At 57.2% G+C, this 26,922-nt stretch overlaps 2 protein-coding genes and 1 long non-coding RNA gene across 6 annotated transcripts; 1 reads left to right on the top strand and 2 right to left on the bottom strand.

The window, feature by feature from the left end:
- Nucleotides 1-845: 845 nt before the first annotated feature.
- LOC142055576 (uncharacterized) lies at nucleotides 846-13,735 on the bottom strand. 2 transcript variants are annotated; one of them, XM_075089682.1, is made up of 2 exons: nucleotides 11,019-13,735; nucleotides 846-1,195 (listed from the first exon to the last, which is right to left on the bottom strand). In XM_075089682.1, the coding sequence occupies exon 1, from the start codon at nucleotides 13,218-13,220 to the stop codon at nucleotides 12,318-12,320; it is 903 nt and encodes a 300-aa protein (XP_074945783.1). In that variant the 5' UTR covers nucleotides 13,221-13,735; the 3' UTR covers nucleotides 846-1,195; nucleotides 11,019-12,317. The 2 variants fall into 2 exon arrangements, with proteins under 2 accessions (XP_074945783.1, XP_074945782.1); XM_075089681.1 differs by lacking the exon at nucleotides 846-1,195 and adding an exon at nucleotides 8,058-8,577.
- A 1,368-nt stretch (nucleotides 13,736-15,103) lies between these two features.
- FOXA2 (forkhead box A2) lies at nucleotides 15,104-19,854 on the bottom strand. 3 transcript variants are annotated; one of them, XM_075089679.1, is made up of 4 exons: nucleotides 19,713-19,854; nucleotides 18,916-19,056; nucleotides 17,868-17,937; nucleotides 15,104-17,167 (listed from the first exon to the last, which is right to left on the bottom strand). In XM_075089679.1, the coding sequence occupies exons 3-4, from the start codon at nucleotides 17,934-17,936 to the stop codon at nucleotides 15,905-15,907; spliced, it is 1,332 nt and encodes a 443-aa protein (XP_074945780.1). In that variant the 5' UTR covers nucleotide 17,937; nucleotides 18,916-19,056; nucleotides 19,713-19,854; the 3' UTR covers nucleotides 15,104-15,904. The 3 variants fall into 3 exon arrangements, with proteins under 3 accessions (XP_074945780.1, XP_074945781.1, XP_074945779.1); XM_075089680.1 differs by lacking the exon at nucleotides 19,713-19,854 and adding an exon at nucleotides 19,299-19,453; XM_075089678.1 differs by lacking the exons at nucleotides 18,916-19,056; nucleotides 19,713-19,854 and having other exon boundaries at nucleotides 17,868-17,969.
- Nucleotides 18,046-26,065, top strand: LOC142055577 (uncharacterized). The gene is made up of 3 exons (XR_012659984.1): nucleotides 18,046-18,325; nucleotides 20,846-22,120; nucleotides 22,371-26,065. It is a non-coding gene; the product is annotated as an uncharacterized LOC142055577 (long non-coding RNA).
- Nucleotides 26,066-26,922: the final 857 nt, after the last annotated feature.

The raw sequence follows: 26,922 nt of genomic DNA, 5'->3' as shown, positions 1-26,922 counted from the left end.
TGGCTGGTTTCAATCAGATTTGTCAAGACAATAGCTGTCTGGAAGCTCATTAAGTCCTTAGGGGGGTTTGTGGACATAGGCAACTGTGCGCAGGCAAGAGGCTGGGGGATGGCTGCAGGGTGAAATCCCCCACCCGGGACCTCTCTTCCTTCCCAGGAGAGGAGGAGCACATCACCCCACTACCTGAGATGCTCCCCAAGTTTTTCCCCTCACTTTTTGGGGGAGTTTTCTCCCTTCTTTGAATCCTTCTCAGTGTTTTTCCCCAAATCGGACACTTGCAATATCTCTTTTTTCTGTAGCAGGGAAGCCAGGATATCTGGGGGGGTGTAATTAATGGTATTATAACACTTTTTATTACTCTCTCAGGCATCTTAACAATGCTGAGTCACACCAGGGGATTAGGACAGCTACAGGAATATGAAATCCTTTGCAGGGCTGGGCCAGCGGGCTCTGACAGAGGCAGCAGGCAGGCAGATTTCTGGAGGCTGGGATGGGGCCAGGAGCCAGAGGTGTCTTGTGGGAAGCATCTCTGCCAGGCAGGACCTACCTGGGATAACACAAGTCCGATCACGTGCATTGCTGGGTATCGCCTGCATTGCACAATAACGCGAGGAGGAGATGCGTGACCCGCCCTGGCTCCCCCGGGCATTTCCTCTGCACCCCCCTGCACCTCAGGCCAGATCCAGGGTGCCTAAATGTCACAGAAGCCTCTCGCTCAGGCGCCCCAGGTGCCTGGAGGCAGCCAATAATTAAATGTAGGCTCTCCAAAGATACCAAGAAAAAGGTTTCTTTTCCCCCAAAGGTTAGTTGCTATCATCATCATAATCATTATTATTATTATTATTATTTATTGAAGCAGAACTCCCTCAATATAGACATAAACTTGGCTTCATTTGTTTGCATTTTGACAGGGGGGATTTGCTCGACTCCTCCGAAATGGCTGGTAGCTGCAGCCGTCAGCTCCCAGGCGCAAGGGGCTGGGTGATGAGGAGCTCTGACCAGCTCAGCCGCGGCGTGGGATGCTTCCCCTTCTCAGCTATAGGCTTCAATTTATAGTAGGGAAGAGGAGAATGAGGCTCAGCTGAACTACGTGCACGTGTACGGACACGCACCACAGGCCCCTCTTCTTTTCTGGGCTGGCCAGCTCGCCTCGTGTGATTGCTGCGTGAAGCATCTTCAGCTCAGTTAACACCACCTGCGGAAGAATAAAGGAAAATATCTGGCAAGGGTCATTTCTCTTCTGTCTTCTCTACTGTTCATCCCAGCCACACTTCTTGGGGAAAATGGGCGGAGGCGAAACAATACGTGCTTATCTGCAAGCAGGACGCATGAGATCGCTGGATGCGAAGAACGGTTGATGTTATTTCAGTACATCTTCTTCACCACGGCTTGCTTCCCCCGCCGGTTTGCCCCCATCGCGTTTGCAGGTGCTGCCTGAGCCGGCGGGACGAGCCCTCCAGGAGCAAGGCGACCCGAGGAAAGAAGCAGCGTGCCCCAGAGCAGCTCTGCCCCGGCTCGGGGAAGCAGGTCCCCAGCCCGGGCCGAGGGGTCCCGGGGGACAGGGACGGGTCCCAGCAGCCAGCAGGGATGTGGCCACCCCGGTTTGGCGGGTGAGCAAGCGCTGGCACCGCTCGGGCGGTGGCGGAGATGGTGCCTTACGCCAAGGCACCTTATCTCATGGCAGAGAAACCCGCAGCAGAGCCATGCTGGCAGCGTGCTCCTGCCAGAGGCATTATATTCGCTTTGAAAAAAAGACAGAAGTATTCAATTGCCAAATATATTGTTCCGGTAACTGTAACAGAAATGACTCTGGGACTTGCCAGGTTACAAAGCTCCTGTTAAGTAGCTCCTGCCGTGTTGCAGTTAATGCCTATTGTTACAGCGGAGCACCCATGCTCCCGTCCAGGATCACCCCGCTTTGAAGTAGGTGAGGCGGGCTCGGCTCTTTCCTCTTTGCTTTTTTTCTTTCTTTTTTTTTTTTTGTTCTTTTTTTTGTTTTTTTTCCCCAACTCCCCAAGTCTGTGATTTAGGCTGAGAGCAAAAGAGCAGGGGAAATTTGGCAGGTATCGACAGACACTCCCCCTGAGAATTTGTGCTGCACAGGCACGAGGGGAAGACAAGTAGCGTTGGCTCCGGTTAGAGATGCCCTGGGGTTTGATTGTTGGGTTTATGTCATATTTTGGATGACCTGGACGCGGGTAGGGTGTGCAGGTGCTACCATGAAATGTCAGTGCAATGGATGTAGGAGGGTGAGAGAGCTGTCGGGTTTCAGAGCAGGGTCTAGCCAGGTCGGGAAGTCTCCAGCAGGGCCATGGGGCTGCTCTTCCCACCCTTCTCCAGGTGGGGAGGTCTTCTGAGCCAGGCACAGGGTTTCTAGTCTGTACCCTGCGGTGGATCTCCCCTTGGGCCCAGGTACCCCTCCTGCACTCAGGGCATCCCTCGGGAAGGAGCTGGGGTAGAGCCAGTCCACCCTCCGCAGCCGAGTGCGCAGACTTTCCCTCTGACGCTCCTTCTCCCAGCTTACGGATTTTATCCAATTTAAATGGCAAGGATTTAAAATGCCACCTGAGTTAAAAGGACCTGATTAAAACCGTAGCCTCATCATATTTCTTAAACATGCAGTTGCATTGCTGTATTTACATTAGTGTCAACTTTAATTTAAATTCTGCATAACTATATTTGCTCCCCTAAATTCATTCGCCGGGAACACAGCGCAAATTACTCTGCACTAACTGCACTTTCTCTTTGTCTATGGCGGAGTGGTTTGGAAATTAGCACCGTAAGTGAGTGGTGGGGAGTGTCATTCCGCCTCTTTAATGTCTCATTAATTAACCCATCTGGGCCGGGAGCAGATCGATGCCCCGAGGTGGGCGAGATGCCGGCCCGGCTCTGGCAGGGGCAGAGGCGCTGCGTGGCTGCGAGCCGCTGGGATTACTCTGCTTCGGCTGCTGGTAGGGCTGCTCCAGCTGAGCCTCACCCTTGTGGGTGGCGGGCTGGGCTCGTTCGGGCAGGTTTGTCCCATTTTAGGGGGCTGCTCCGTAGCTCCCAGGTACAATGGTCAAGCTGCTGGTGAAACGGCAGAGCCTGAGCACCCTAAAATGAACCCCAGCATCAGTCCTTCTTTAGCGTGGTGCCTTCAAAATGGAAAGCAAATTGGCCCGATGGTGGGTTCTTTCCAACTTGAGATGTTCTATGAAATACAAATACAATTAAATAGAGTACCCCAGCTGTGAGGGGTGGTAAGGTACAGCTTGGGCATAAAAATACTGCCGCTGAGAAGTCCTAAAAACTATTTCTTGCATGGCCAGACACCTCTGGACCGTTGTCATTTGCTTGCCATGGGTTCATCCCACCGCTGCAGGGCTCGTCGGGGTGCTGCAGCATCCCCGGGCGCAGGGGACAGCCAGGTGCCGGGTGACTTCAGGGACACGTGGGGTCAGCTCTTAAGGCAGCGCAGAGACAATAGGAGCCCTCCTGCTTTTCAGCCCATCCTCCTGACCACCCACCAGGGAAGAAGGGGGAAAAGGGAAAAAAAAAAAACAACTAAAAACTATCCCCCCCCCCCCGCTGTCAGTTTCTCAGATTTTTGTGACAGAAGCAGTGTTTAAACTCAGTCTTTCCTGCAGGTGTGCTCTGTGACTACAAACGCTGAACGTGATCTCAGCCAGGCAGGCATTTTCTTTAGTCCTCAGCGTTTTGCCTTTTCACCTCGTAAAACCCTTTCAAGCTAAATAAACCTTATTACAACAGAACCGCGCGGTGCAGCCCGGCTCCCAAAACCAACAGCCTGGGGTAGGACAAAGAGTAAAAATAGCAAAGCATCCCCATCGGCATTGGCGCTTAGCTCAGACTGTAAGACCAGCCTGTGCCGTAGCGTCCGACCTTGCTACGTATTTATTTTTAATTACAGCATTTGCCTGCCCCATCAGCAATGGCATCGTTAAAGCAAAACAAGTGGTGCCCTGGGTGGATTAGAGGTGGGGGGGTGATCTTCAGGGACGTGGGGCGCAGGGAGGGAAGGGGAATGGAGGCGGCTGCCTGAATGCAGCAGGACCTGCCCCTGGAAGGATATTGCCATCAGCACCTGCCATCGCTTATGTCCGGGTAGCAGGAGACAGACCCCACCGCTGCACCGCACGGACGATGCAGGCTTATGCTAGTAAATCTCTCGAGGCTGGTCATGCCTTATAGAAGTATGAAATAATCACATTTTGCAGCTCTGCATCTCCAGCCCATGGTGGTAACGTCCTTTATCTTCTGGAGCATGGTGCTTCTGGAGCTGGGACTGCTTGCCCTGAACGAGGACGCCATCGCACACGTGTGCGCAGGAGCAGACGGGGGCACACGCAAGGAAACGCGTGCCAGGGTGCGCTGCCCGTGCCTTGTTTATTTCCCACCAGGGCAGCCCAGGGAGACTCGGTGGGAGAAGGGAGACCCGGGCAGGGGACGAGGGGAGGCAGCGGCAACAGCGGGTGCCCGGTAAGGGTTTCCAGCCATCCCTGAAGGAGCAAAACCAAAGCTGCAGGACATGACTTGCCCCTGAGCATTGGCTGCCAGGCGGCCCTGGGGGTGAACACAGCATCCGATACTCCGGGGAGGGCATTTCACGGGGGGAAATACAGTAAAGGGGACGCGAGATTTGGGTGGATAAGTAGAAGGCCTGACTTAGCCGCGACTCCGCAGCTGTGCTCTTATCTGGCCAGAGGAAGAGGCTGAACAACAAAAGGGGCTAAGAAGCCGGGTTGATGCATGGGAAAGCCATTGGCCGAGCATTGTGGCTGCCCTTCTGCTGAGCAAATAGTTCAAACTGTTCATTCCCATCTCCTATTCTCTCCCTGGTACATTGTTTGTGTCCTTGCATTTCATTCTGCGAGGAAGATTGCTCTCTGGGCCTATAAGCAAACAGTCCAGAAAAGAGCCAACTATCCTCTCCTTTTCCCTGGAGAACTAGCATTTTTATTTCAGCTCCAAGCTGTCAAAGAGCTGGAGAGTTTATGTCAGTATCCTGAATTAATTGCTTTAAGCTGGAGCAGCCTATACCAGCCACCAAATGTCCAGAAGATGTTTATTAATAATGTTTCCTCTAGGTTTTGGGGTTGGTTTTTTTTTTTGTTCCAAGCTGTGCTCTCACATACAGTGCCCTCTATTCACCGCCGAGGCGGCGCGCCTGACGCCGGGTGAGGGTGGCGAAATGAAAGCCGCTTATAGGGAATTAATAAAAGCTCCCGAGGTATTGTCAGCCCCGGAGCTCAACATGTCGGCGCGGCGGGCACGGCTGGGGGCTCGGAAATCTCCCGCTAGGACTTTTTGGGTGACGGGAAGGAGAGGAGGAAGATGAATTGCTGGTGGGATCGAGAAGGAGCGAGCCCTTGTTTAAACACAAATATCTTTGGTAATTAACAAAAGTGGCGAGGAAATTACTGATGGAAAAAAAACACATGAAAGGTAAATGGTTTTGTGTTTAAACATGATATATTTTAAAGTGTTCCCCAGTGTGAAAGTCCCTGTTTAAGGGAATGAAGTAATAAACCAATTTATATACCAATAGAAAGTCGAGATCCTGAGTGCCTTTGTGTAAATTTTCCACTTGACTTTTCATTATCTACCTGAACAAAATCAATCTATATGTATGGGATCAACATGCAATATGAGAGATAAAAGACGAAATAAATGTGCTTTGCATATCCCGCAGATAAAAGCCACCGGGCTCCAGGCGCTGCCTCCTTTCCAGGCAGATGCATTTTAGAAAATAAATCATTTTGCAAAGGAAAAGAGAGCAAAGCAGAGTGGTGCTTCTTAAGTGTTTACTCCCTCGCTTGAAATATTGATCCTGTCAAATGAACAGTGGTTAATAAGTAACTCAGGAAAAATATGCCGGCTCTTTCTTTGCTCCCTGCTGTAGCACGGACCCGTCTCCCATCCCTCTCCGGCTCCCGGGCAGCAGAGCCCCGGGGCGTCATCGCCGCAGGCTGGAGCTCTGGGCAGAGCCCGGACGCGCTGGCGGGGCCTTTGCAGGCTGGAGCAGACTAAAAGGAAGGCGACAGGGGCAGCAGAGTGGGGTCAGATCCCCTGCACCCCGCAGGAAGCCCTGAAACCCCAGGGCATTTCGGCACCTCAGGACCTTCCGCATCCCAAACTCCACTGCGTCCCAAGCCCTGCCATGTCCCAGCCCCCTTGCTCGTCCCTCACGGCCTCGCCTGCAGACGGAGATAGCATCCCACCGCATCGGCCGCTTGCACGCCGAGACGGCTCGCCCTTGCCTCACCCCAGCGGGAGCCATTCCTGACCCAAAACATCCCCAGTTTCATCTCAGAGAAGAGTATTGCTGTCGGGTGGGGGATCAGCTCTGCTGAATTGGGTTAATATGTGAACTGGGGTAACGTTTCTGGGGTGTGGGAGCAGAGGACATGGTGCCGCACAAGGAAAATGCTCTCAATTTAAAAAAAAAAAATGCAGCAATGAGTGCAGATTTTGCTCAAGCAGCCTCAGCACCCCCGGTGAAACCAGCAGTTGCTGTGTTAACAGCAGCTAAAGTACCTGCCCCTGCAATGTTATAATGCAGAGCCTCGAGAGCCTGGAGCAAGTGCCCTGTCCTGTCGCTGCAGTTTTGGGGACTTCTTCCTCCACCCACCCCTTCCCCTCCCCTCTCCCTCTCCCAGGACCTGGGTGGCACTTGGCTTTTTGCTGTGATGAAGCTCCTCTGGTTTCATGGATCCCAAAGTCTTGGAGAGCTGAGTAATAGCATCCTCTCTCTTATTTTTTTCCCTTTTTTTTTTTTTTTTTATGGTTAGGTGAAGAGACAGGAACTCCTTGTGGTTTGTTTTTTTTTTCCTTTAGTAACAGGATATAGAAAAGGTTAAGAGGCACTTCAGCAGATACAACCCCCTCCTGGGCACGGGGTGTTCTTATTTCTGCAGAAACCCCAGCCCCGTTTCTCAGCGGCAGAGCCTGTCACCCTCGTTGATGTATTCCTCCTCCTAGAATCCTCGTGCTGGGGAAAACACTACACAGCCCCTCTCCGGCCAACAGGCAGGGAAGCACCTGCCTCCCGCTGATTTTATTTCTTTGAGGGTCTCTGCACGTCTCCTGGCTCTGGCAGCCAGGATGTGGGGTTGGACGTGGGTGTTTCTCCAGGTCAGGCATCGGATTTTTGCCTTTCCTTATGCAAAAGGCCCTTCCCAGCCTTTTTCCTTCTTCTTCCCCTAAAAACCCGGACAGGAGGGAAACGATGGGGAAGGAGGGTGCGAAAGGAGATGAAACAAAAAAGCAGGGGCGAGCTGATACCTTTCCAATCCAAAGAGTTTTGTCAGGATGCCCCCTTGAAACATGCTCTGCCGTTGGCTCAACATCTGCAGCTATTTTATTAGTTTGCTAATGATGTCTCAGATTGGACCCAGGGGTGACAGAAAGTCCTGGCAACCCCTTTTGAAATGAGCCTCACTTTCTGCCTCCCACCCCGCTGCCTCCCCCCGCCCAGGGCGGTTGCGTTTGGGCCCCCCACCTCCCAGGCCGCCAGTTCTGGAGCGATGCACAGCCCCATGCAGGCAGCAAGGCAGCTACACCGCCGCAAACCTCCCGCGAAGAAAAGGGGTTCGCGCATCCACACATCCATCCCTTCCCATGGGACAGCAGGGATAGAAATAGCCCCGCCACGTACAATGGGTTACGAGGGGCAAAGGAAGTGGGGAGGGCTCCAAAGTGGGGCGCAGCAGAAAAGCTGTGGCATAGGAAGGGGGTGAATCATCACGTCGCAGGGTAATTTTGGCTGTCAGAGTTTGCTCTCCTCTCCAAAGCCCTTCCTGAGCTTGCTCTTAGCACAGCACCAGCGTGCATCCCCCAAAGAGCTCCACAAATGAATTCACTCCTCAACTTCCTCAAGGTGCTGTGGTGATTTTTTTCCCACACACACACTTCCTTGGAGCCCAGAAAGATCCATCCTGCCAAAGCACCTTCTTAAGCTTCCTCCGAGCCGGGATAATGCTTCTCCCCATTCCCATCAGGAATTACTGGAGCGTGACCCAGGTATCGCACACAAGCACAGACACAAAGAGGCGATCGGAGATGGGAATCTGTGCCTTTAATAGGAGATGCATGCACAGCAGCAGCACACTCGGTGAGGCCCAGAAGTTTGCCCCAGCCACCCCTGACACTGATTCCTTGTGCCATTATTAAAATAAATAACGGAGAGTGAAGGGGAGCGTAAGTGCAGGCAGCCAGCAAAGCAGCGTGCGGCCGCTCTGCTGCATGCAGAAGGCTGTCAGTGACAAGCAAAGCATTTCAGGGTCTTCAAAATCCTTCAATATCAATGCCTTCGGTACCAGGGCGGGAAGTAAAATCAGCACATTTACACTCCTCTGTGCTGTTGGCACCTGGTAGCTGTTTTCCAGCAGCGGAGGAATAAGGCTCTTTTTTTTCTACTGCTTGTGTGAGTCAAAATCCTGTAGAAAGCCGCTCCTTCCCCATCCAGGGGTGAGCACCTTGCTCTGGCCTTGCACGGATGGCGCTGGCAGAGGTGGACAGTTTGAACGGGTAGAGATCTCCCAGCAGCAGGGATCTGGCTCCAGAAATCCCCGCTGCCTGCAGCAAATGGTGTATGGGGGCTTTCCTGCCCCCCTGATTTTTAAAAAAACCACCAGCCCCTGGCATGTGGAGGGCAGCAGGGGGACCTGCTGCTGTGGTCCTTGCCCTGTGCCCATTCCCGTGGCGGCAGGGCTGCCCACCCAGCTGCTCTGTGGCCTTCGCCTGCCCTGCCCTGCCTGGGGAAACAGCCCCTCTGCCCTGGAAAGGGGCTCCGTGGCCTGGGGGGAATGGAGGGGGTGGAGCGGGAGTGAGGTGGGCTGTGAGGAGAGGTGAGCTGTTGGCATCGTGGGGGGAAAGGGAAAGAAAGGGGGAAAGGGGAAAGAAACTGAAAAAAAGGGAAAGGGGGGGGGAAGGAAATGAAGGGGAAAAAAAGGAAAGAACTGAGAAAGGGAAAGAATGGAAAAAAAGGAAAGAAATGGGGAAAAGGAAAGAAAGGGGTAAAAGGAAAGAAAGGGGGAATGGAGAAGAAAGGGGGGAGGGAAAGAAGCTGAAAAAAGGGAAAGAATGGGAAAAAAAGGAAGGACAAGGGAAAAGGAAAGAAAGGGGAAGGAAAGAAAGGGGAAAGTGAAAGAATGGGAAAAGGGGAGAGAAAGGGGAAAAAGGAAAGAAAGGGGGGGAAGGGAAAGAAAGGGAAAAGGGAAAGAAAATGCAAAAAAGGGAAAGAATGGGAAAAAATAAAGAAAGGGAAACAGGAAAGAAAGGGGGCAAAGGGAGAAAAAGGGAAAGAAACTGAAAAGGGGAAGAAATTAAAAGGAAATTCAAGAAAGGAAACGAAAGAAAAGGGAAAGAAAGGGAAAGAAGAGGAAAGAAAGAGCAAGAAAAGAAAAGGAAATAAGAGGAAAGAAAGGGAAAAAAGTGAAAACAAGGAAAAGAACGGGAAGGAGAGGCTGGACGGCGCAAGCAGAGGCGGGGGGCCCTGCCCTGCCCGCCCGGCCGCGGCCGCTCCGGCGGCCCCGCTGCGGGACGCTGCCCGCGCCCCACCGCACGCGCGGGAGCCCACGAAAAACCCCACCCGGGGTGGGAGCAGGTCCCCGCCCGGCCCCGCTCCAGCGGCTCCCCCCGAGGAGCCGCCGCCGCGTCGTTTGCTGGTTTTTTTTTAAAAAAAAAAATAAATTTTTTATTCCCTGTTCTTTTTTTGTTTTTTTTATTTTCACGTGCAATTTCACGCCCGGCTGCACCTGCAAACATAACGGCCCGGCGCAGCCGCCGCCCCCGGCCCCCCCCGCTGCCTTCCCGGCCCGTTTGGGGGTCCTTTGCCTTAGCCCTGCCCGCTGCCAGGCTCGCCCGCGTCCCCCCGGACCCCTCCGGCCTTGGGGAGGGGTCCAGGCCCTACGGGCAGCAGCGGCGGAACAAACGGCTCTCTGTCTTTCCATCCATCCCTCCATTAAACCAACCATCTATTTATCCATCCATCCCTTCCTGTGTCCATCTCGCCATCCATCCGCCAATCCCTACAGCGATCCCTGCATCCATCCCTCCGTCCCTCCATTCCTGCATCCATCCATCCATCCCTCCGTCCCTCCGTCCCTCCCTACACGGATCCCTGCATCCCTCCCTCCATCTCCCCCCGTTCACCCGCCCAAAAACAAGGTCCCGGGCTCGGTGCAGCTTTTCCCGTCCTCATGGACCTCACTCGCCGTGGGTGGGTGGGCTCCGGGCCCCCCCAGTACCCTTGGCCGCTCAGGTGCCCGACAGGACGGCGGGTCCAGCCCCTCCGACCGCCAAAAAATCCCCCTCCCCTCGTTGTTTAGAGCCCAGCCCCGGGTTTATTTGGGTGCTCCGCAGCCCCGGTGACCCTGGGGACAGCCCGAACCCCCCGGGGACAAAAGCGCTCCTTAAAGAATAATTGGGGGTGGGGGGAACCCCGGTTGCGGTGCCCGGCCGGGGCTGCGAGCGGGCTCGGGCGTTCCCCTCCCCCTTTCTTTTTTTACTGGTTTTTTTTTGTTTGTTTGGTTTGGTTTGGGGTTTTTTGGTTTGGGGTTTGGGGTTTTTTTGTTTTTTTTGCTTTGGTTTGTTTTTTGTTTTGTTTTGTTTTGTTTTGTTTCTGTTTTGTTTGGTTTTGCTTTGCTTTGGGTTTTGTTTTGGTTTGGTTTTCCCAATAAAAATAACCACCTCCCAAATTCACCTCTCCCCCCGGCCGCCCCTCCCCGGGCTCCGATGGGAAAAAGGATAAATATTTCGCTCGCCACCGTGGGAGCCCGAGCCTGAAAAACGACCGCAGCGAGAGAGCGACAAAACAACCCCAAAGTCCTCCCGGCCCCGGAGCCCCGTTTTTAGCTCCGCTGGCGACGAAGCTCTCCCGTAAATAAGGAGCCTGCAGACTCTGCATCATCCTTTAATATTTACTCTTTTGAAGGTTAGGCAGGGCAGAGGTAACAAACTTTGAACGATTTTTTTTTTTCCCCCCTCCTCCTCCCCTTTTCCATCCTCTTCCCTACCTGGTTTTATGTGGTTTCTGGTTTAATCTAGTGCGGAGCAGAAGCGGACTTTACCCGGCCGAAATATAGGATTAGGACTATTTCTAGAAGAAAGAGGATAGTGTGAACTGCCTTTAGCCTGCAATAGTCTAAAGCAGAATTACAGCTTGTAAAATAGGTCTCCATCAGTTTCCCAGGAGACGAGTTAAGCCCTACTTGGGTGTTCCAGCTCTTTTTAGAACCAGCAATAATTAGACTCATCTCACCCCCGAGTTGTCCGGTGTCGGGTTTGGTTTATTTTCTTTTTTTTTTTCCTTTTTTTTCTTTTTTTTTTTTTTAAAGATCATCAATAAATGCACTTTTGCCTCCAGTCCCGCCGGCGGTGCGGGCAGGGCAGGCAGGGCCGGCAGCTGCCCGCACCGCCGGAGTCCCTGGCATGCGGGGGGGGGGCGTTTGGGAGCGGGCAGCGACCCCTCCTTTGCCCAGCGTCGAGTCGCGGGGCTTCCCCGTCAAACTGCTGGCTGTGCCACCTTCTTTGTGCTTTGATGTCTTTTGACCCACGGCTGCATGTCAATAGGGGCCCGAACAATTAAAGAAGTGCCTTCCCTCCCCCCCCCCCCCCCTTCATGCAGCCCCCCGGGGAATGGGAAATCATGGGGGGAAATATAGATATATATATATAGATATAAATAACTGAGGGAAGGCGAGCTGCTGGATCGGGGCGGTTTTGGGGGCTCAGCCCGGCGGACCCCGTCGCCGCGGGGTTGCCCAGACGGGGTGTCCCGCCCCCCCCCCCGCCCTTTCGGCCGCCGGCATCGGCTGCCGCTCGGTCCCCCCCAAAATGAAGCAGTGTTTGGGGGGAAATCAGGGCCGAGCGGAGCCCGGCGCTCTGCCCCGCTGTTCGCCGGGGAAATGCAAACCGGGCCGGGGGGGGTGAGGAGGCTGGGGACGCTCGGCTGCGGGAATCGGGGGAAAATAGGCATGGGATGGGGGGGGGCAGAAAGGCCGTGCCCCCCCCCCCCCCGCTCCCCAATCCCAGCCCCATCAGGTACCGACGCCCCGGGAGCGGGGGGTCCCCCCCGGCCCCGTGGGGCTGCTCCGTCCTTCTGGGGCCGGGACCCCCGGGGCGGGCTGCTGCGGGATGCGGCGGGGCCGGGGATGGACCCTTCCCACTCGCGTCCCCCTCCCCGCGGGGGCGACAGGCCTTTAATGACAAGTAATTGGCGAGCGCGCGGGGCTGCATTACGAGCGGGCCGGGCTGGTATGAATTATTGAAAGCCCATTAGCAGCCGGGCGCCTGCCCCTCTCGCCGGCGACATGTCACCTGTCGCAACAGCGCGCGGCCGGAGACACGCGCGGGGACACGCACACCCCCGCTCCCCCCACCCCCGCGTTCCATGGGTGCCCCGGGGCCACGTCCCGTGTGTCCCCCCCGCCCCTCCCCGCGTCCTCCAGCCCCCGCGGGAAGCACCCCGGAGACCCCCGTGCCACTCCTGCCCCGCCCGGGCGATGCCACTCGTGTCCGTGCCCGGTGCTGGAAGGGCCGCCGTCCCCGCCGAAACTCCCCGTTTCCCCTCTCTCGAGGAAATACGGACGGGGGAATTTTATTTTCCCCCAATTTATATATATATATATATATATAATTTTGCCCACGCGGGTGCAGGCAGGCGGGCCAGCAGCGGTACCGGCAGCGGTACCGGCAGCGGCGCTTCCCCGGTGACACGGACACGGGAGAAATTCCCCTCCGCGGGGCGGACACGGCGTGGTCGGTCCCAGCCCGGAACAAAAGAGTCCGAGGAGGACCACGAAAGGGAGGGGGAAAAAAAGTGGGGGGCGGGGAAGAATAAAAGGAAAAAAATTAATAAAAAGTAAAAAAAAGCCCAAGGGTCCGGCGCGGGGAGCGGGAGAAGGGCGGGTGGCGGGTCCCGCACGACCCCGTCCCTCGCCCACCCTCCTCCGAGGGAGCCGCAACGACTCGCCCCCTGGGCCGGGGGTTTTGGGGCTGAAAGGGGCAGGTTCGGCGCTGCCAGCCGGGCCGGACCCCGCCGCACCCCGCTCCCCCCGCGTCCCCAAATAACACCCCGTTTTCTCCCTTCCCCTGCTCGGCGTCGCGGGTTTTCCCCCCTTTTTAAAACGACTCCTCGGCTGGGAGAGGAGCGGGGGGGTCAGGACACCCCCAAAAAAAACCCCCACCAGCCGCGGGGGCGAAGCGGTGGGGAGCATCCACCCCCCCGCGCCCCCCCGACCCCACTGGGCCGCTGCCCTCGGCCCGCTCTCCCCGCCGGCTCTCGGGCGAGCTGGGGAGGAGGAGGAGGAGGAGGGCTGGAAGAGAAGCTGAAGGTGGGAGTTAAAAGAGAAGGAGAAGGAGGAGAAGGAGCGGCGGGTGTCACCTACCTGCGCCCCGGCCGCCGGCCCGGCTCTGCGGGGGCTGGGAGCATCCCCGCATTTATTGGAGCTGAAACTGTGCTACTGTTGACTTTAGCACAAAGCAAAGATTTCGCTGCCCGCTAGTTTAAAAATGAATATTTTACCAAGATATCGATCAGCTTTATAAAATTCAGTTAAGCACAATGGCTCAAAAGGAGGAGGGGGGGGAAGGAAAGGGACGCAATATAATATCTGTGTAAATTTGCTGAAGTATGACGTGGTGTTGAAAGTTTACCCTCCTGGAATTTGGATCCAGATTCCCCCCCCTTTTTTTTCTTTTTTTCTTTCTCTCTTTTTTTTTTTTTTTTTGTTTACTGACTTTGTTTATTCACAGATCACGGTTGCTTAAACCGGCAGGAGCAGGATGCGCTTGGAGCGAGGCTGAGGGCAGGCGACTTGCGTGGGGAGGGGGAGAGAAAAATGCCAGAGGGTGTAAAGAAAAAGAAATAACGTCTAGCGTGGGGAATTATTTTTGGTTTTTCTCTCTTCCCCCCCTCCCGCTCCTCTCCCTCAACTCCCCATTCTTGCATTTTCAAAGTGAACTAGGCCAGAGGAAAGGGAAAAGGAACAAAAATATATACATTAATAAAAAAAAAAAAAGGGTGGGGGAAGGTGGTGGCGGGGAAAGGCCGCTCCGGGAGCGGGCATCCGAACGGCACCGCGCCGCGCCCGGGGCCGGGGCCGGGACCCACCGGGGCGGGAGGGGCGCGGCGGGAGGCGGGGGCACCCCAAAGCGGCGGCGGCACCCCCGCGCCCGTGCTCCTTCCCCGCGGGAGCCTTTTATGTGCTAATGAAACACATTGCATGCCTTGGTTCACAACGTGTGTGTCCTTGCCGTATAGAGACGGACAGATTTCTGGCTGGATCCCTGTTTTGTTTTTGGGAGGGTCTTTTTTTTTTTCACCCCCCCCTCCACCCCCCTCCCCTTTTCCTCTTTTCTCTTCCCGCGGACAATGCGGAATTTTAAGAAGGATTTGAATGTTATTTCGGAAAGCAACATCTATGACTGCCGTAAACGCGTGGGAAAAACAACAAGTGGTTGGGAAGACGGGCAGGGTATTTACGGTGGGGAAAGTCGGGGAGGGGGCGAAATAGATGAAACTAAGCCCGGCCGAGCTGCCGGGGGGTGCCGGTGGGGCGGCCGGGGGGCTCCGAGGCCGGGGCGGGAGGATGGAGCGGCCGGGAGGTGTTTAAAGGCAAAATAAAAAGCTCTCCGATTTTTCACCGCTGGTTTATCCCCCCCTTTCCCTGCATGAACACACAGCCCGCGGGGGCAGCGGGGTGTCCCCCCCGGCCCGGCCCGGGAGGGGCAGGGGTGTGCTGCCTCTCCCAGCCCCAATTCCCCTCCGCCCTCCCAGTTAATCCCGCTCGGTGATTGCTGGGCGAGGGGTCCCGCCGCTCCCGACCCCCCGGCTTTCCGGGGGGGACACGGACGGACAGCGGCTCCCCCAGGCCCGGCTGGGCCACCCCTCTCCGCCCGCTGACCCCCTCCCCGGCCTGGGACTGAGCTTCTCCGGGGGAAACGGGCGGGGGGCTCCGGGCCGGCACCGCCGCCCCGTCGGGGCGGCACAACCGGGGATGGCGGAGCGGGGACCCCGCCGGGGACCGCGGCCGGGGCCGGGCCGGGCCGGCGGAGGAGGCGGGCGAGTCCCGGCGGAACAGAGATGCAGGGGAAAAAAAACCGCCAATAACACTTTAATATAGTTCTGTGAAAATCTGGCTAGTCGCTACCAGAATACACATTTATAAGCCATAAATAAAGCATACAGAAACGATAAATTAATCCGATCCAAGTAGTTTTACTCTCCCGGTAACATCAAGCGTTTGTTTCAATTACAACGATCTATTCTGACTTTTTTTTTTTTTTTAATTTTTTTCGTAGTTTTTTTTCTCTTTTTCTCCCCACCCCCCCCTTTTCCCACTTTTTACAATGTTACAAGAGTTTTGGTCCTCGGATTCAAAACTAGCATGGGTTTCACACCGACGGAGGGTTCCGTTTAGTTCGTGGTTTGTTTTTTTTTTCCTCATCACTTCCACACAAAAAAATAGATATATTTATACCTCCTTGCAACAACGACAACGGAAAAAAAAAGGAGCCCAACAGAAACCCCCTTCTCCCCATCCCCTCGCCCCCAACCCGCCCCTCCCCACCAAAACAAACCACCCCACAAGGCAAACCAAGGGAATCGTGCTCCCCCCCGCCCCCCTCAACCCCGGGCACGGGTGGCTTTGGGCCGAGGGGGCAGGGGGGACCAGCACGCCTGCCCTTGGCACGGGCCGAGATGCTTGCGAGACACACACGGCTGCTGTTTCCCGAACGGATGCAAACATCTGGAGCCAACGGAAAAAAAAATAGAGATATATATATGTATATGTACCGTGCTCGACAGCGTTCATAGTCCAGCGCTCTGCTAGGGGGCTGCGCGGGGGCTACGGGGGGCTTTCTCCCCTCGCCAGGGGAGGTTTTCCCCTTGCCCCTTTTAGGAGGAGTTCATGATGGGCCGGGAATACACACCTTGGTAGTAAGAAGTCTCTCCGGCTAAAGGGGAGGACTCTAAGCCGTTTTTGTTCGTTACGGGCCCCATGGCCAGGCTGCCGGGCATGGGCGAGGCGTAGCCCGAGTAGTGCATCACCTGCTCGTAGGCCTTCAGGTCCATTTTGTGGTGGTGGTGGTGGTGGTGGTGAGGGTGGTGGTGCTGCTGCTCGGAGGAGGACATCAAGTTGTTGATGGAGAAGGGGTGGTTGAAGGCGTAGTGGTGCTCGGGCTTGAGGTGGGCGTCGTGGGGCAGGCCGGCGTGCGGGGGGGCCAGGAGGTGCTGGGCCGGTGAGGCCGCCGGCTCCCCGGGGCTCAGCCCCGGCGTGCCCTTCAGGTCGGCCAGGGTGCGCTTGTGGTCCTGGCACGGCGAGGCGCTGGCCGGGGACTCGGCGCCGGCCGAGCCCTCGGAGCCCCCTGAGGAGCTGCCTTCCCCCAGGGGCTGGCTGGGGGGCTGCCCGGGCCCCTTCTTGCCCCCGCCGCCCGCCCCGCTGCCCGCCCCGCCACTGTCCTTGGCGGCCAGCTGCTTCTCACACTTGAAGCGCTTCTGGCGGCGCAGGTAGCAGCCGTTCTCGAACATGTTGCCCGAATCGGGGTGCAGCGTCCAGAAGGAGCCTTTGCCTGGCTTGTCCGGGGAGCGGGGCACCTTGAGGAAGCAGTCGTTGAAGGAGAGCGAGTGGCGGATGCTGTTCTGCCAGCGCTGCTGGTTCTGGCGGTAGAAGGGGAAGAGGTCCATGATCCACTGGTAGATCTCGCTCAGTGTCAGCATCTTGTTGGGTGACTGCTGGATGGCCATAGTGATGAGGGAGATGTAGGAGTAGGGCGGTTTGGCATGCGTGTAGCTCCGCCGGTAGGTCTTGGGGTCCCGTGAGCGGTTGAGGTTGGATTGCCCGTAGATGGGGCTCATGGAGTTCATGTTGGTGTAGGGAGCCAGGGCGTTCATTGAGCCCGCTTGGCCCCCCATGGGGCTCATGCTGGGGCTCAGGTGGGCACCCATCCCCGCCACACCAGCCGAGCCCATGCCAGGCATGGCCCCCGCACCTGGGGACATGCCGGTGAGCGAGGGGCTCATGCCCGTGTTGGCGTAGGACATGTTCATGGAGGTGGCAGCCGTCATGTTGGCCGTGGTGCTCATGGCCGACATGGTCATGTACGTGTTCATGCTGTTCATGCCCAGCCCCGCGTTCATGTTGCTCACCGAGGAGTAGCTCTGCAGGGGCAAGCGAGAGAAAGAGGAGGGAGATTTGGGGAGGGGACGGGGAGGAGGTGGGTGGGTAGCCCCGTCGGGTACAACGGCAGCCCGGGGAGCGGGGAGCGGTGGGGGAACACCCGCATCGACGCTGGCCAGAACCTCTGCGGCCGCGGGGCTCCGTGCCCCGCAAGGCAGGAAGGGTTAAATTCCGGGGGGGGGGGAGGGGGGGAAGGGGGGCTTGTTTTTCTCGGTAATGAAAAACAAATATATATATTAAAAAAAAAAAAAAAAAAAAAAAGAGCGACGGGATGGCAGCAAGGTCTGCGGATCCGTCCTGGACAGGGGAGTTGGAGGAAGGGGGAAGGAACATCCCTGCCCGGAGCGAGAAAAATACCTGGGGGGGGGGACGACGGCTGGGGGTGGGGACGGCGGGTTGGGGAAGGAAAAAATAGCGACTGTCCGCCCGGCAGCCCCCCGCCGCCCCGCGCCCCCCCGGGAGCCCCCAGCCGCGCTGCCGCGGCGCCCCTGCCCGCAGCCCTGCCCGCAGCCCTGCCCGCAGCCCTGCCCGCAGCCGGCAGCCAGCGAGCGGCCCCAAGCCCGTCCGCGATGCCAAAGTTAATCTTGCCCCGGGGCTGGCGCAGGGCGGGGGGACCCCGGCGGGGGGACCCCGGGGCGGGCCGGGGCGGGGGGCGGCGGAGCCCCGCGTCCCTTTCCTTACCTCGGGCTCCCCGTAGTAGTTGCTCCAGTCCGTGTGCTCATGGCCTTCCATTTTCACCGCTCCCAGCATACTGGAAGTGGAGTGCATGGCAGTTTAAAATTTAACAGCCACAACAAACGACGACAGAGAGCGACCCAAAAAAAAAAAAAAAAAAAAAGTCCCCAGCCCTCCCTCCCCTCCGTCGGAGCCTCTGGAGGAGGAGGAAGAGGAGGGAGGGAGGAAGGGGGGGGGATCGAGCGGCGCTGGGGCTGGGGTTTTTTTTTTCGCTGCTGCTCCTTGGGTGGGTTTTCGCAGTGCTTCGCGGCGAAGAGTCGCCCGGAGGCGATGGAGAAGCCGGAGGAGGAGGAGGGAGGAGGGAGGAAGAAGAGGAGGAGGAGGAAGAGGAGGACAAGTGCTGCAGTGACGTGGGTGCCCGAGTGATATAGCACGGAGCGGCCGGGCGAGCCTCCAATCCCCAGGTCCTCGGCTGCCCATTTGAATAATCAGCTCACACCTAGGCGGGAGCGGCTCCTCCGCGGCCCCCCGCGCACCTACCCGCACCCCGCCGCCCAGCACGGGGGGCCCGGCAGCACCCCGGGACGCCGGGACACCCCCCGCACCTCCCTGGCTTCCCCCCGGCTTTGCAGGGGGATCCTGCAGGAGATGATTTCCAGCACCCCCCACCCCCGCAGCACCCCGACGGGAACTGTGCCCCCCACAGCACCCCCGACGGGAGCTGTGTCCCGTCCCCCCCCGCACCCCCAGCGGGAGCTGCGTACCCCTCTGCACCCCGACAGGAACTGTGTCCCCCTCCCCGCACTCCCAGCGGGAGCTGCGCCCCCCCGGCACCCCAACAGGAGGTGTGTCCCCCTCCCCGCACCCCAGCGGGAGCTGTGCCACCCCCCGGACCCCAACAGGAGGTGTGTCCCCCTCCCCGCACCCCGGCGGGAGCTGTGTGTCATCTCCCCCCCACCCCCGACGGGATCTGTGCCCCTCTCCCCGCACCCCGAAAGAAGCTGTGTCTCCCTCCCCGCACTCCCGGAGGGAGGCAGCTCCCAGCCCCACGCACCTTGTCTGCCCGCGGCTGTCCGACGGAGCCCCCGGCCCCGGGGGTCAGGCCGCCGCCCCCGCGGCCGTGCCCCGGCTCTGCCCCATCGGCGGGCCCGGCAGCCGCCGCTCTGGCTCTTCCCCCGGGCTCCGGCTCAGGTACCTACAACAAATTCGTAACTAAAACAAACAGGGAGGGCAAAGGAAGCGCGGGGGGGTCGCGGGAGAAGCGCCGTCGGGGGCCCGGGGGCTCCCTCGGCGCCGAGCCGGGCGGTGCGGGGTCCCGGTGGGTGCCGTCGGGGCAGCGCCGCCTCTCCCGCTGTCGAAACGCCCCGGGAATCTCGGAAGGGGAGGGGGGGAAGGAAAGAAGGAAGGAAGGAAGGAAGGAAGGACGGATAGACGGACGACAAAAATCACGCGGCTCCAAAACTGGCTCGGCCGCCCTCCCCATCGGCGCTGCGGGCACGCCGGCTCCCGGCGGGGTCCAGCCGGCGGAGGGGCTCCTGCCCCGGCGAGAGGGAGCGGGGGGGGGTTCCCTCCACCCCCACAGTCCCCCTCCCCGGGGCTGGGGCCGTGCCCCCCCCGGCAGCATCCCCCCCGTCCCCCGGCCGCCTCCACAGCCCCCGGGGATCTGGTTTTTGCCCATTTCATAGGTCCGTACCTATATCTCCCCACCTTCCAAAAAACCCATAAGCCACCGGTATTTTTTTTACATTTATTTACCTATTTATTTATTTATCGCTCCCAAGAGGGGAAAAGCCCCCACCCCATCGATCGGCGAAGGCTGACTATAGTTTTTAAATATTAACGCAAACCCACCAGAGAGCTGGATTTCACCTCACCGCGGGGGTCCCGCTCCGGGACGACCCCTAAAGCTCCCGCAGGATTTTTTCCCCGGTTCCACCACCCTTGGGAGTCATCGCCAAACGAAAACAACCCCACCGGCTCCGGGAGGGCACGCTCCTATCGCGATAGCCGCGGCGACAGTGGCAGCCCACCTCCCTCCCACCCCAGCCCCTATTTAGGGGATTTGGGGGTTGGCTGGGGGTATGACCCGAGGGGGGGGGCCTGCCCCGCCGGGAGGGGGGAGGAACCCCCAAAAGCGGGGGGGGCGGCGGTGTCCCCCGCCGGGAGGGGCCCGTCCCGCTGTCCCGCCGGCCAAAAGCGGTGGCGGGGCGCCCTCTGTCGCCTGCTGTCCCCGGGTCCGCAGGGCCGGGGGGGTGGTGGTGGTGGGGACACCCCGGGGGCCGCGGTGGGGGTGCTGCATCCCCCCGGGGCGGGGGTCTCACTCCAAATGGCTGAGGCGCGCTCATCTCCGCAAGAGGTGAGAGAGGCTTTTCTCCGGGGGGGAAATTACATTCACCCCCAAATCACCCGCCCTGGGTCACAGCTGAAAGGGGCTCCCGGGCCAGCTGCACCCTGGGTCTGACTTAGCACAGCCCGAGACAGGACTCTCCAACCTAAAGCATGTCCACAGAGCTTTTTCCTCCTTTGGAGCAGCAGTGAAAAGGCTCAGGAAGGGAAAATTCAGTAAAATTAGCAACGTGGCCACTGGACACACCGAACATCATCGGTTCAAAGATCCTGCCCGCTCAGCTCCCCACTGGCAGCTGCCTTCAGCCATTTAGGGCGAGGCGTGGTTAGGTTTAGCATCATTTTTTCCCTCTGAACACGAGGTGCGGGAGGCGAGCATGTGTTTTTAGCACGGCTGGATTTGGTACAGAAGTCCCCGGCGAGCTCTGCAGGAGGAGGAGAGAGGCCATCACGAGAATTTCCCCGTGCAATAAACTCACCCGCCCTCAGGCCTTCGTCCCGCAGCGGCACGGATGTTGGCGTGCTCCGAGCACGTCTGGCACCTCGGCACGAGGAGCAGCAGGAGGTCACCGCACACCCGGAGCTCTGCGGGTGCCAGTCTTGCGCCGCCCTGTACGAAGTGCCTTTTTCCCCCTCAGGTCAGCAGGACTTTGAATTTTATTGCTGCCAAAGACAAGGTTTTTCTGCCTCTCGGAAGCCCCCTGTACATGGACTGGAAGCTGCGGAGCCGCAAAGGAGAGGTGCTTTCATGAGAGTCCTATTCACTTGGATTTTGACCCAAAACGTTCACCTGAGGCCACTCCTCAGCTACGGGGGACGTTCCTACTGTTGTTGCTCCGGTTTTGCCTTCTTGGTCTGCTATTGCACCCGTCACCGTCTGTCCTACGATCCAAGTCTCCCAAGACTCTCGCCCTGCCCAGGACCTGAAGGACCTTCCATGCAGCGCATGTTGGACAGGAAGAAGCTCTCCTCATCCAACACGTCCCCTGTGTCACCAGGAACACGTGCCCTCCCGGTCCGCGTGCCCAGAGCGCCGTTGGCGTGCACATCTCGGGGACGCGGCGCCGAGGGTGATCTACAGCAACCACGTCCTCCTGCTCAGACAAAGGCTTTGTCTCCATAACGCGAGGACATGCGCTTTCGGAGCGACACAAGCATTTGCATTCAGAAACGTGGCCAGGCGAAGCCGGCGGCTTGCCTGGAGATGGCTGGATGTGGGACCTACCCAGAAGGCAGCAATGGGGAATCTCTGCTCCTGTAAATAACCCCGGTCCTGCAGCCGCCACCTCCTTCTCCCTTCTTTCACAAGAGCAGCCTTCCGTGCCATTAGCTTGAGGAAATCTGCTAAAATTATCATCTGTTAAGAAAGTAGAAAAATATGTACGCTTGCCTTATTAGAGACATTTTAAAAAATACCTAGGATGGTAAAAATTGAAAATTTTCAGCCGTGCCTTATTTAAACATACCTGGTTGGGTTACTGAGACACACACCTGCCATTTAAAATCTATTTATTCTCTTTAATATTCAACTAATATTTATTTTAAATTTAATTTTTAAATTACGTCCCCATTTGCATTAGAAGCCATGTCTCGAGGAGCCCTCTCGCCCTTCCCAGCGACAGGAGGGCAGTGACCGGCGCGAAGCTTCGCCAGGAGCTGGGGCGCGTTTCGGCCGTCTCCATCACCCGCAGCAGCGATGACGGCAGCGAGCGCACCCCGCTCCCCCTTCCCCGGCGCTCCCAGGGACGGGCACGTGCCCTCTGCGGCCGCCTGGGTTGCAACGGCCGTCCCATGGAAGGAGCAGGGGGAGGGTGCTCCTGCACCCAGGCTCGCGGCCGGGCTTTGGCAGCAAGTGAGCAGGTGTGCACGTAAGCGCAGCCGGAGCCGAGCGGCGATGAACCGCGTGCCCTAAGGTGGGTGAAGCCCCAGTGCTGGCGTTCGCCTCCCCTGTGCCCCCACGCTGCATAACCAGGCTGGTCCCTGCAAAAGAAAATAATAATTAAAAATAAAAGAACCCCTTACCTTGCTCTCGACAGCAAACAGGGTAATTATCTCCCTTCTACTGATAATTATCATAATTAATGCAATATAATGAACTCTCCCAATTGCACTGCTGTTTCAAAATAAATGCGTTGGCTTTTTTTTCCCCTTTAACTGAGGAAGGGGCTCTCCTGTGAGACAGAAGCAGTCGTTGCCCTGAAGAAGAGAGGCCTTTCAATAACAAGAAGCAAAAGGAGCCCGTGCGCCTGCAGATCTTGTTAGAGACAAAAGGCAACTGGCCTGCCAGGAAGGGAGACGGCCCGGCGTGCTTGTACAGTGCCACCGCAGTTACCATCGGGATTTATTGAGGCCTTCCCCCGATAAGATGTGAAAATTACGGCGGAACCGACGCACGGAGGTACTCGAGGAAGAGGAGGGAGCGATTGGTTCTGTGCCGGGGGAAGGGAAGGGTGAAGGTGGGGCAGGGGAGCTGCCATCGCCCCTGCGCCACGTGCTGCCTGCAGCGTTCCCTCTTGCTGGCTTTATTCCGGGTTTGTTCCTTTAGGATCCCTGGAAGAAGCTCTTTCTAAGGTCAAGGGGCTCTGCCGGGCTGGGAGCATCCCCAGGACCTTTCACTCAAACAAGCAGAACAGACAACTGGAGGAGGAGGAGGAGGAGGATTCACATTTCTGAAGTGGGGAAGTGCGCTGGAGAGAGGTCGAGCACGCTCACCAAAGCCCTCCTGGCAGTGCCGTGGCAGAGCTAAAATGAGCCCGGCTCCCCAGCACAGCCTGATCCCAAGGTCCCGCTCAGCACCGGTTCAGTGCGCCAGGGTCCCGCTCCTGAGGCTGCCTCCAGAGTTCCCGTAATTTCTGTGGGACGCATCAGGAAACAATATCCTTTGCTCATTCAAGGATTCACATGAGAACCATTGAAATAAGTGACACCCCGTGGTGGGGCGAGTTTTTCCCCCACCCGTGGAGTTACCTACGCACTGAAACAGGCCGTTGTCAGCTGCGGCACCGCTGGGGAATTACCACAATTACACCGTATAATGTTGACTTAACTATTTGAAGAACTCTACAGCCCAGTCTCTCCTAATTAGATCCAACATTTAATGGGGCTTCTTAATTCATGAATCTATTTTCCAAGGCTTTAACAAGTCTCACAAAGGAAGAGTCAGGAGTATGCAAAATTTTTGTCATTTTAGTATCTGATCAAGAGCCCGAGGATACCTACCGTTGTAATACTGGAATGATATCCCGCAGTCCCAGGTTCTCGGGAACGCCATTGCAGACAAACTCACTTCATCCGCAAGCGTACCTGAGGATCGGCCTGTCGGGACATGGCCAGCGTGGCTATTTCTGGCATATTCAATCCTCCAGGTGCTATTTTAACGTTCCTCCCCACTCTGTAATTATTCAACATGCCAGTGAAGGTAACGAGTCGCTGGAATCAGTGGTTGGCACCACAGGGTAAAATAAAACCCTGGAAGTGCCTGAAGAATGTGACAGGGGGAAATAAAGTCCCATTATCGTCCCACTCGGGGATGGAGGCGGTCCTCCCGGCTCACCGGCTTCGGCGGGATGCTTGCTGAGTGTCAGCCCCGGTACCGACGGGGACAACAAGCTCCTGAGAAGCAACTGGGAAACCCGAGTGCATTTGCAAACAGCCCCTGGGTGCAACAACAGTCCAACGTAGGGACCTTGCTGGTGCACAGCACCCAGCATGGTGCGATGGGCGCCGGTGGGACCGCAGCTGCTGCCGAGCCCCGGCGGGGCTGCTGGCAGTGGGCATCTGCCACCGGGAAGGATGCGGGTATGGGAAAAAGCCCCCTCAGAGGAGCCCACCAGCAAAATGATGCCTTCTGGAAAGGCTCTGGAGCAAAATAAACAGAGTGCATCTGCTGGCTGTTTACCATGGCCCACGTGACGCCGCAGCGCTGGTTTTCTCCACGAGCACATTTTGCTGGGTAAACAAGATGCGCAGGCATCTGGAATGATGTCTGGGGGAGAAGCCTTGGGGTGAAAAACCTGGAGCTAACGGGTCCATCCCGGCGCTTGGGGCGTGCTGGGCCGCTCCAGCTCTCCTGCTTTCACGCAGTGGAGGGAGAAGGAGGTGCCGAGGGAGATGCCCAGCGATGCTGACGTTCCAGATCAAAAAAGAAAGGAAGAAAAGAAAGTCTTCCTCGCCTCCCAGGAAAGTCCTGCCATGGACGTTTTCATTAGCTTCGTCCCCAAAGGCCCTGGCAGGCAGGGGAATTTTTACCTGGCTGACCAAAGTATTCAGGCTTTGGTTTCATTCAGGGGAAATATTTTTTTAATAATCAGTTTCTGAAAACTGAAACGTCTTTGGTTTTACAATAAGAAAACAAACAGAAAAATTTAATCCCAAAAACCTCTTCTTTAAAAACTCCCTGTTATTTCCTAACAAAACCCCTTTTTGTTGGAACCCTTCCAGCCCAGCATAGCCTGAAGGTGCTTCAGTCCTCACAGAGACTGAGGGAGGAGGAACGCAGCAGCTTTCGTGTCTGAGCAGGATAAAGCAACCCCACTGCAGCCCAAGGGGGTCCAGTGCATCGCCCAAGGTCCAGCCCATTGCCCCCATCACCTTAAATGGGGACCCAGCTACAAAAGACTTCCCACATCCCATAAAACCGAAGGGATGTGACCAGCCAAACCAGTCGCTGGTGCCCGAGCCCAGCGGGAGCTGGCGATGCTCAGCCTGCGGCAGGGCTGCCCCTGCACAGCCTCCGGCGGGAGGACGGAGACATGGGGACTGCAGGGCCCGTACCCATCCAGAGCCCAAGATAACTGCAGAGGAACTGTGCCTATGAACCCTCAGGCCGTGGACGAAGGGAGCTTGAAGGGGTGCTGTTGGTGGGGCCAGTGTCGGAGCATGGGGATGGGAGCGTGCACAGACTGCCCAGGGTTTCGCATCGCAACGGGAGGCTGCTTGCCCAGGAGATCAATCCCCGACAGCTTCGTTGAGGACTCTGACGGACATTTATAGCCCTCTGAGTCATTACCGGCCTTGTTTAAACCAGTTATACCTGGCCAAGACCTTTAAAATAGCTTCATTTATACTGAAAGGCTCCTCTCGCGCGTGGCGGGTATAAATAGCAGGGCGAACTGCTCGCCGAGCGCAACGGCTCCTCCGAGCTCGGGGAGCGAGGCGGCATGCTTTGCTCAGAGCCTCTGCGTCGCCCCCCCTCTGTGTCACACCCCCCCCATGTCCCCCCGCTGCTGGGGAGGTACAGGGGGCCGGGGGAGCCCGCTGCTCCCAGGGGACCCACCTCTCCCCGGGTGCCCCATCCGGAGCTGGCGGCTCACGAGAACGAGGTGTCCCTGGCAGAGCCGCCGGCAAAACAGCCGGAGTGGAGATTTCTGCTCCGAAAAAACATAGGAGCGCTTGCCTGGGACTCAGACCCTGTCTGTGAGTCTGCGGTTCCTTGACCACTAATAGCAGCCCAGGATCACCCAATAAATCTGCTCGGGGTCAGCCGCGGGCGCACAAGCCCATTTCTGTGCGATGAGTGCGAGTGGGATGCAAAGCCTGCCCCACGGCAAGGGGTTGGTGCCACCCTGGTGGGACAAGTCCAGGGCTGCTGGGACATCCGTATCTGCCACCTTGAGCTTGGCACAGCCAGATTATGGTAGTGCTTTCAGTCTGGGATGGGCACCCCATCCTGGGGGCACCTGCCTCTGCCATGGGCCAGCGACACCCATGGCTAGACCTACGGGTTGCTGCCACCTGCCATGATATTTTAGTTCCACCTCACTCATTTCCAGGCCAAAAATTTAATCTTGACCAGAGCCATTAGGATCCAGAAAAGCTTTGACTGTGTGATTATCTTAACTTTTGCCAAACAAGTATTCACCTGGCTCAGTAATCCTTTCTTTCTGCTCAAAAAAAGAAAATCTTTCCAATTAAAGAAACCCCACCTCAACTCAAGGACAAGTGTTGGGCACCTGCTCTTGGCCCCGAAAACGGCTGCAATGAGGCTGGTGGGAAATGGGGTGGTTTTAGGAAAAGGCAGCCCGAGAGCTGAGGCTGCCTGTCCCAGGCAGGATGTGCTGACCGAGCTGCAAGGCCCGCCGGCACAGCTCGTCCCAGCCAGGCTTTCTCCCAGGGACTGGCTCCTGCACGCTCCCGAGACCCTGTCCCCCCTCAAACCGAACCAGTGTTTCCCTCCCGCTAACACTTGCATTCCTGCATCCTTGGGGGGGGAAAGCATGGAGGCAGCAGAGCATCCCCACCAGGGACCACCACCTGAGCCAAGCCTGTGGCAGATGATCTTGTTTTGCCCCCTGCGACGGCAGCACGTACCAGGCAGGAGGCTGCTAAATAAAGTGCATTTCCAAGGGAGAGCCGTTCTGCAGCAGGGATGTAAAAGCTCTGCTGAAGGCGGTGGCTCCGGCTCTCTCCAAACATTTCTCCCCCCCTCGCTCTGATCTTTTTTTTTTTTTTTCTTCAGAGGAAACATTGCCCAAATCAACACATGCCCGTGGAATGATTTTACACGGGTCGGACAGCACTTTCTGCTGGAAAAACCTCCAATCAGCTGCATTCACAAGCTGGGTTTATTTTTCACAGTTTTTCTGAGTACGTTTTGTTTCGGTGCCAGAGTAAAGACCTGGAGGTACATATTTCAGCCCAACCTGTAACACCATCATCATCACTGGGTTTCAGTGGAGAGGGCTTTGACCTATATTTGCAGCCCAGCCTGGGAAGG

This window comes from Phalacrocorax aristotelis, chromosome 3 (genome assembly GCF_949628215.1).
Source record: "Phalacrocorax aristotelis chromosome 3, bGulAri2.1, whole genome shotgun sequence".
Classification (NCBI taxonomy): domain Eukaryota; kingdom Metazoa; phylum Chordata; class Aves; order Suliformes; family Phalacrocoracidae; genus Phalacrocorax; species Phalacrocorax aristotelis.
Note: the sequence above shows the minus strand (reverse complement) of the source record. Positions and strands in the feature narration are given on the sequence as shown.

Excerpts from the sequence above, each read along its gene's own strand:
- LOC142055576 (XM_075089682.1), bottom strand. The coding sequence starts at position 13,220 with ATGCTCCCCACCGCTTCGCCCCCGCGGCTGGTGGGGGTTTTTTTTGGG.
- FOXA2 (XM_075089678.1), bottom strand. The coding sequence starts at position 17,954 with ATGCACTCCACTTCCAGTATGCTGGGAGCGGTGAAAATGGAAGGCCAT. Across the intron at positions 17,168-17,867 it reads ACTACTACGGGGAGCCCGAG|AGCTACTCCTCGGTGAGCAA; the intron begins GTAAGGAAAGGG and ends TTGCCCCTGCAG.